Below are 8,483 nucleotides of genomic sequence, written 5' to 3'. Positions count from 1 at the left end.
TTAAGGAAGGATTGACAAGAGGGTGAGTAATTTATGACAGAATTTGCATTTTCGGGTGAACTATCCCTTTAACGTTTCTGTGGTAATATTGAAAAGTGAGATCCATCCTATAATAACCCAACATTTTCTTGAAGATCTCTAATCCACAAAACAGGAAGCTCTTCATTTACAGAAGCATTTATTCTGCATAATACAAATCAAAAAGCACGGTAAAATATTTTGTATTAAACCCCAACACACAAAAACACAACATTCACACCAAAACAGCATTATTTATCCCTTTCAACTCCACACATAAAGCTTTTATAGGCAAACGAAACAACAACAAAATAAAGATGAATTAAAATCAGCAGGCAGCCACTAAGAGTCCGGGAGGTTTTATCTGCTGGGTAACGTTACTGGACAGCGTTTCATATGAGCAGAGGTTATCATAAGTTTGTGATCACATGTGGATGGCTATTGCTCTTCCTAAAGAAGAAAAGCTCGGCTGTGGATTCTCTACTGTTGTGTGAGATGGAGCATTAATGATAAAAGTCAGAAATAACATCACTATAATACTGCTGAAGAAGGCAATGATGGACCTTCAGCACAAGAGTGTGGCGTGTGTGGTCTGATGCTGCAGTTTGGGTGAAGGTGGAGTTAAAACATGAGCAGGCAAAACAGGGATGGAAAGATGAAGACGGGTCATTGTCAGTGCTGCAGGTAAACAGATGAAGAAGAATCCATCAGATCTCCTGATATGATGATGTGGAGTTCGCTGGGTCATCTTCCTCCCTGAAATTAAACACACAAACAATATATAATAAAAAATACATTTAAAAAAATAGCTGAATATATGAAACAAATGTGTCATTGTAATATGAAGCTTAAAAGAAGTGAAAGTGAATTTCAATGAGAATTAACTGTCGATCGTTTTAGATATAAACTCTACAATTCCTATATAATGCCTAAAGCAAAAATTTTAATGTAAAATAAAACTGAAAAAACAACTAGACATTCTTTTTTTTTTTCACCTAAAATCTAATAAAAGTTGAGTGAAATGGTAAGACACTATTAGTTATTAGTGTTATTAGTTATTTGTGTTGTAATATTTAGTGTTGCATAATCTTATAACAAAAAAATTTTCTTTCTGCAATAAATGTGATGTTAATAAAATAGTTTTTTTTTACAGTTGATTTCATGTACCATTTCAGTTCTTTTAATATATCATGCAGCTCTGAAGTTTTGCATGTTCTGTTTTTGTATATTTTTGTATTATTTACTACTATTTAAAGTACACTGCTTGGAAGACTTCCTGCCACAAGGCAATGCAATTGACTTGAACTTCCATTTACATTGAGATTAACAAAGTTCAAGAAACACTGAATCCAATTCTTTAAATATCTGTCATGACTCATTATTTGTAGGTTAAAGGGACTGTCCACCCAAAATGAAAATTCCCTAATCATTATGTATTCATCATCCAACCGATTATTTTTGGTCCCATTGACCTCCATCAAATTTTACTCATATAATGGAAGTGACAGGGGACTGAAATTGTTTGTTACCAACATTCAACATATCTTCTTTTGTACTGCACTAAAGAAAGTCTGTCATACAGGTTTGGGGTAGACTATCCCTTAAGGGTCAATCATCTCCTCCAAACAGGAAAATGTTTACTGGGATTTCTGTGCAAACAAACACAACAGGCTCTGATCTAGCCGTTTGACTTCTTGTAATTCCCCAAACAGGCCGTTTAAATACAGGAAATTTGGTTAAATTGAAGCCAGCATGTTTGCCAGTCAATAAGTGCTCCCAAGTTGAAGTTTGGGAGCACTTATTGAGAACCTGGTAATGCATATGGAGAACACAACTGATGATCAGCACTGGCTATCGATCATTTCCATGACTCAGTCATAGCATTGATCTGATAAACATCACTTCTGTCTGAACAGTGCTTGTAAAGGACAATGGCATTGCTGTGTACGGGAAGCTGGGTTTAGCACATATGTACTTGAGGGTTTGTTACTTCCTTTCCAGAGTTTTCTATCTCTTACACCGTCTGAGGGAACATTTCCATCAGTTGCTTTTAAATTTTATATTTTTACAAATCTGTTATCAAATAAATGAGAACATACTACAGGAAATGATTTCCAGGAATGGTTCACCCAATTATCAAATTTGTCACGTCATCATTTGCTACTCTCATAACTAGGGATACACAATATTATCAGACCAATATCGGAATCAGCCGATGATGCCTTCAAATGTAAATATCAGCATGGCCTGATGAGAAAAATTATGCCGATATGTCTCGCCAATAAGAGGAATACATTAACTCACATGTGCTCAAGGTGTGCTAGTGATTAGATCAAGTCAGCATTGTGGCTCATATTGAAGCTAAGTTTTGCCTGAATGATGATTAGATTTACTGTTTGGACCGCTGTATTTAAACTGAGCATGCACATACAGAATGAGATGTTCTGTGTATGATAGACTATATAAAAATAGCATGTGCAGTGGCAGTCGCGCAGCCTCCCCTGGGTCCTAATGCCGATCCTGTAAAGAGCTTTAATCCAGTAGGAGGCGCTGTTGGCCTACTTCTAATAAAATGAAAGTAAATACACAAATAATATTTAGACTCTTTCTGATTAAATTAAGCAGTAATTGATCCCATAAAATCATGAGTATGTTCTGATTTAAATGTCAGAAGCTTATAGCTTATAAAATCACAAACATGACACTTAAATTAAATAATGTTATATATACTGATTTAATCATCAATATGTAATATGTCAGAATTTTTTAACAAATTAGGAGCTCTAAAAGATTTTCAGGGTACAGACCATCTACAAATGTTAAATCTTAAAAGAAAATGTTAAGGTTATCAGAGCATCTTTCTGGATAAAAAGCACTGAACTCTAGCTCAACTGCCCAGAATGCCCAAGGAACATGTAGAAGAAATAAATGTTGGAATTAAACAATGGTTTGAAAATTCAAAAGTTATTGTTCAAACGTTTAAAATACAGCACATATGGACTACTTGTATACTTTTTATGTCCTTTTTGGAGCTTGACTGGCTAACCAAAATGTATAGTTACATCAAAACATATTTGCTGTTCTTCTGTTCTGACAATATAGACATACAGACATGAAACAAGTGTGAAGGTGAGTGAATATGACAATTTTCATTTTTGCATTAAAGGGATAGTTCACCCAGAAATGAAAATTACCCCATATTTTACTCCCTCTCAAGCCATCCTATGTGTATATGTCTTTCCTCTTTTCATTTCTATTTATAAACATTCTGGCTCTCCCAAGCTTTACAATGGCAGTAAATGGGTGCTATTTTTCAACAGTCCAAAAGAAATCCAATAAAGCACATACATCCATAATAAAAAAGTGCCTCACATGGCTCGGGGGGTGAATCAAGGCCTACTAAAGTGAATCAATACGTTTTTGTAAGAAGCATATCCATATTTTACATTTAAAAAATGGTAATCTCTAGTTTTCACTAACTGTAATACATGCATTCACATCCGAAAACTGTTCCGGCAGATGATGTAGGACGTCAGCATAGCATGAGAATATGCTAGCATCACGAGGAAAAAAAACCCCCACAAAAACATTTGTTCACAGGAGCAGAGAAAAACCAGTCTCCTCTTGGCTTAAGCCTTTATCGAAATCCTTTGACATTTTTCTTTACAAGTCCTCATTTTCTACTTATTCATGATCAGCGTTTTGTTTTGCTCTCTCCTTTGAACTTCCTCGTTCTGCACTTTTCAATGAAACGTACGCGCCAATGTCCTACGCAGGCTTGGGAGGGTTACTTTAAAAATGTATTCCGTTACAGTTACTAATTACTTCGTAAAAAAAAAAGTATTCAGTAACGTAATCCAAGTACCACAATATGAAAGTAATGTAACTGATTACTTTTGGATTACTTCTGGATTACTTCAAGGTCAAATATTATTTTTTAAAAACAACAACATTTATTAATTAAGAATTTCACAGCCCTGAATTAATATATTTGTAAAGGACTATACAGACATCTAGTGCATGGTATTGGTATTACAGATAATTTTTTTATTTTGAAGAAAATATAATAAGAAAAAATTTTAAGGAAATGTATCTTTGCAAATATAAAACTAATTTTTAAAAGTGCAAATGCTTCTTTAGGTTGGATGTCGAATCCTTCGTTGAAGAAAGTGTTTTCTTTGCTGGAAGGCACAGTTTGCACTGTTCAACGTTGTTTGCAATTTCTTCTTTTTAAACAAAATAGCAGCGGAATTTCCATGAAATTAACGCGTTTTTGCAGCAGTGAATCTGCAGCAGTCAATTTGCAGCAGTCAATCTGCGTCTGAGATTGTAGACAGCTGTTATTTGTGCATGCACCAGCGGGTGGCACACGTGACTCGCGTGAGTCATTAATCAAGCTGCTTAATATAGTGTTATTATGCCAAAATACTGATTTATTTAGTTTTAAATGAAACCATTGTAATCCTGAAAGTATTCCCCCTTTTTTCAAAATGTAACTATAATCTGATTACTATGTTTTTTGACGTAACTGTAACGGATTACAGTTACTGGATTTTTTATCCTGATTACGTAACGCCGTTACATGTATTTCGTTACTCCCCAACCCTGGTCCTACGTCATCCACATCCTGCAAACGCACATATGACAGCGGAAGCTAGAGATTATGGTTTATAACATTTTAAATATGGATATTTTTCTTACAAAATCACATCAATTAGCTAGAGGAGGACTTTATTAACCCCCAGAGCCTTTTGAAGCACTTTTTATTATGGATGGATGCGGTTTATTGGACTTACTTTAGACTACTGAAAAATAACACCCATTTACTGCGATAATAAAGCTTGGAAAAGCTCCAGTTGGGTTTGTCTGAAATAAGTTATATATACCTTGGATGCCTTAAAGGGTAAGTCAATTATTATTCATTTTAGGGTGAACTATCCCTTTTAAGTTTAACCCTTCCTTTTTCTTGAGCTTCACACAGAAAACACAGTTTAAGACTACAACAGGTTACAACCTGCAATTAACTGCCATCAGCAGAGATGTGTGCCAAAATGCAGCACTTTATGTGAATAAATGTCTGGGTTTTTAACACGGAGACAGAACTGACCTGACTGGTTAAGTATATGTTTGTCTGAGAATATGACAAACAACATTCATTGCCCCATAACTATGGAGGACAACAAGGCTTCTCTCCAAACTCTGCTGCCTCATCCAATAGATGTGCACATACACAAATCTGGGTGACTGATTCAGCAAAAAAAAAAAAAAAAACCCTGCAGCATTTCAGATTGATGGAAAGACTTCTTCCCACAGCAAACCTCATCTCTGCTTCAGTGAGCTTTCTACCCAGACAGCATTTTCACAGATTTGCTGCTGACCAAAATTGTGTTCTGTATCATTTAAAAAAAGGTGTGCTTCTTTTAAAACACTTAAGATTTTAAATATTTAATTACATAATTAAAACAGACTTTTTACTTAATATTTTCAAATTGCATTACATAGGATTATAAGAATAAGACATCATTAGCTTTGCAACATGCTAACATCAAACTACTAAAATCTTCTGAAGGGAAATTTCCATTACATCACAAGGTACATTAGTGTTCAAATGTTGAAATGTCCAGTGTTCAGTGTCACATGATCTGATGACCCGACCTGAGATCACATGAGCTAATTTGATCCTCAAGAAACGTTTCCTTTTACTATGAATGTTTTGTTGCTTAATATTGTGCTGCAAAATTCAATGACGATGAACTGTCTTGAATGTCTTTACTGACACTTTTGTTCAACTGAATGGGTCCTTACTCCTTACAAAATAAAAGTATTCATTTACGTATTTGAAAAAGTACCTTAGAGACCACAAAGTTTTAAATGACAGCATAAGTTATTAGAAGATGCATGAGTTGTTTTTGTTTGTTTGTTTTTTTTTTGTTTTTTGACAGGAAGAACATGTCTCATGTGCCCATGTCTGTCTATTTGCAAAGACCAACAAGTAAAATAAAAAAATAAAAATAAATTTATGGAAATAATGGTATAAAGTGTGTTCATTTTCTGCTGGGATGCTGCCTTAGAAAGTAGATATTAAGGCAATTTTCTAGAGTTTGGGACCGAGTTTCTATTCATCGATATTAAAGAGGTCAGCAGGTTTATGAAAACAAGAGAGAAGATCATGCAGGTCAAAAGTTCATTTACCTCCCACCGTCCTCTTTCAGTTTGCGGGCGGCTTGTTTGGACTGTTTGATCTGTAGGTCCAGCCGGTGTAAGTAGTCTTTAGCGGACAGCTCTTCTGCCTTCACGGGTCGGGCGATGGGCTCCGGGGCGGCTGGTTCTGGAGGGGGTGATGGAGTGTCCACGTCCTGACTCATGCACAGTGACTCCTGCGGCGTGCTCCCCTCGCTGTCAGGTGACTCCAGAGACAGTCCATTAAAGAGGGAGCGTTTTTCGGACTTAACAGGAATATTGAGAGTGTTTCGCAGGAATATGCAGTCATTGCTGAATAGTTTATTTACTCGTTTAATTTGCTCCATCTGTGCACATAAAGAAAAAAATAAGAACATATGAAAATATCAATTTATTTTTTTTAAACACACAAACCTATCTATCTAGTGTTTGCTTGATCTACATTAGCAGTGTGTGTCTAATGTAACTAATCAAACTACATGAGCAAATATTTGTTTTGAAATCAAGAGCCAGGTTATAATATGTGATTTCTTTAGACTCCACACAATTCAGTTTTTACACGTCCATTTGATCTCCAAATCTTTCATTACACACAGTATGGCTGGAGGTTTTGTATTATGATTGATGAGTTTATCACAGTTATCTTTACATGATCTGCAGAGTCATATCATAAGCCCAACTTGGGCATTACAGGTGCATCGTAATAAGCTGGCTGCGGTCTTCTCTGGATTTTCACTCAATACGATGGTTTCATCATGCAGAACAAGCTTATGATACTAAAAACTTCTGTATGTACTCCAGATCCCCATACATACATGTGATCCCAACAAATATTACCTAGGCATACAGCTCACTTTGTTTAGATCACACAGCCCATATAAAGCGATTTGGAGTATAATAGGACAGAATCAACAGCTGCACTCCACACCTGACACCTTAAAATGCTGTAAACAGTGCACAGCCTATAACCTTGACCTATAATACTGTTGTTTACTACGTTTTGAAACTCTGCCTATGAAACAGCACGGCCCCGAACATGCAGGTGCCCATGTCTATGATGTTCAAAACAAGAGCCCACGCTTTACAATGCACAACAATGTTGCCTAACCAGTGACTTTACTAGGTTTGAAACATGTCATGTAACGACATGAGCCCCAAAATAGCTGCAGGCGCTTTTAGTGTTCTAAAAATGTGGTCTTACAGTTAAGACAGACAAGCAGCTCACTAGTTGAGACACAGTCCATGTCGCGCCTATGATGCTCAAAAGAGGACGCACAACAACGGTAAGCATGTAACGTTAACTTAAGGAACTTACTAGGCCTTGGTTTCTTGTATGTGTGTGATTATGTTGATGTGTTGCACGTTTACTTACCGTAACACCATATTTGAGCGCTATACCCTGCAGTGTGTCCCCGTCCGTTACCCGGTGCTCAATGTATCTCTCTCCTAGCGGCGCAGTGACGCTCGCGGTGCTGCCGTACGAGCGCGTCTTTGTGCGGGCCAAACTCTGCGACAGTTCGCTGTCCGACTCCGAACCGGACCGGGATCTGGGGAACAACGGCTGTCCGTACCCGTACCGTCCACCTCCTCCTCCATCATCCCGCAGCGGAGGCAGCACCGGAGAAAACTCCGCCATCTTCAATCTTTTATTATTAAAGCTGCGATGACGCGCGCGCTACACCAGCACACTAATATTATTCACAGGATATAAATACGCATGTTTCCAGCGTCACACCCGAGCAGCGCATTGTCATTTAGAGGAAACGGGAAAGGTGAGTGATTTTTCCAGTCGCCATTGTCATTACCGTGTGCCTAGCGCGAGAGACTAGGTTCGTCCAGTGAAACCTGATCTACGCGGCGCGCGACCACATCTAGCCGCAAGCTAAGCGCGTCGCGTCTCGCAAGGTTACCAGTGGAACGTGACGTCGCCAGGCAGTCGACCAATCAACGACGTTAGCCGAGCGTCGCGTTCCTTGAAACGTAAATTCTCAAACGTGCAATAACAGCTCATGTATTTATTTCATTTTTTAAATTATTATTTTTTTTTTTCAAATAGTGTGCATTTGTTAGCATCTATTTAGAAAGCAAAAGGGATATATTTTATATTGATACTTTCACAGTAAAAATCACAAGCAAAATAGACCTGTCTGCTTCAAAACAAACAGGAGTACACGTTCACAGGAAGTTTGTGTCAGTTTTCAAGCTGAGAATGTTGTGAGTGATTTGCTTAGAATCGCTGTCGTTCTTTTGCGTAGACATTAGAAATGTAGCACTCTAATGTGACC

At 37.3% G+C, this 8,483-nt stretch overlaps 1 protein-coding gene across 1 annotated transcript; it reads right to left on the bottom strand.

Moving 5' to 3' along the window:
* Positions 1-205: 205 nt before the first annotated feature.
* On the bottom strand, positions 206-8,087 carry lysmd2 (LysM, putative peptidoglycan-binding, domain containing 2). The gene is made up of 3 exons (XM_026287847.1): positions 7,571-8,087; positions 6,211-6,545; positions 206-774 (listed from the first exon to the last, which is right to left on the bottom strand). The coding sequence occupies exons 1-3, from the start codon at positions 7,832-7,834 to the stop codon at positions 726-728; spliced, it is 648 nt and encodes a 215-aa protein (XP_026143632.1). The 5' UTR covers positions 7,835-8,087; the 3' UTR covers positions 206-725.
* Positions 8,088-8,483: the final 396 nt, after the last annotated feature.

Source organism: Carassius auratus, chromosome 18 (genome assembly GCF_003368295.1).
Source record: "Carassius auratus strain Wakin chromosome 18, ASM336829v1, whole genome shotgun sequence".
NCBI classification, from domain to species: domain Eukaryota; kingdom Metazoa; phylum Chordata; class Actinopteri; order Cypriniformes; family Cyprinidae; genus Carassius; species Carassius auratus.
This window is presented reverse-complemented; position numbering and strand designations above follow the sequence as displayed.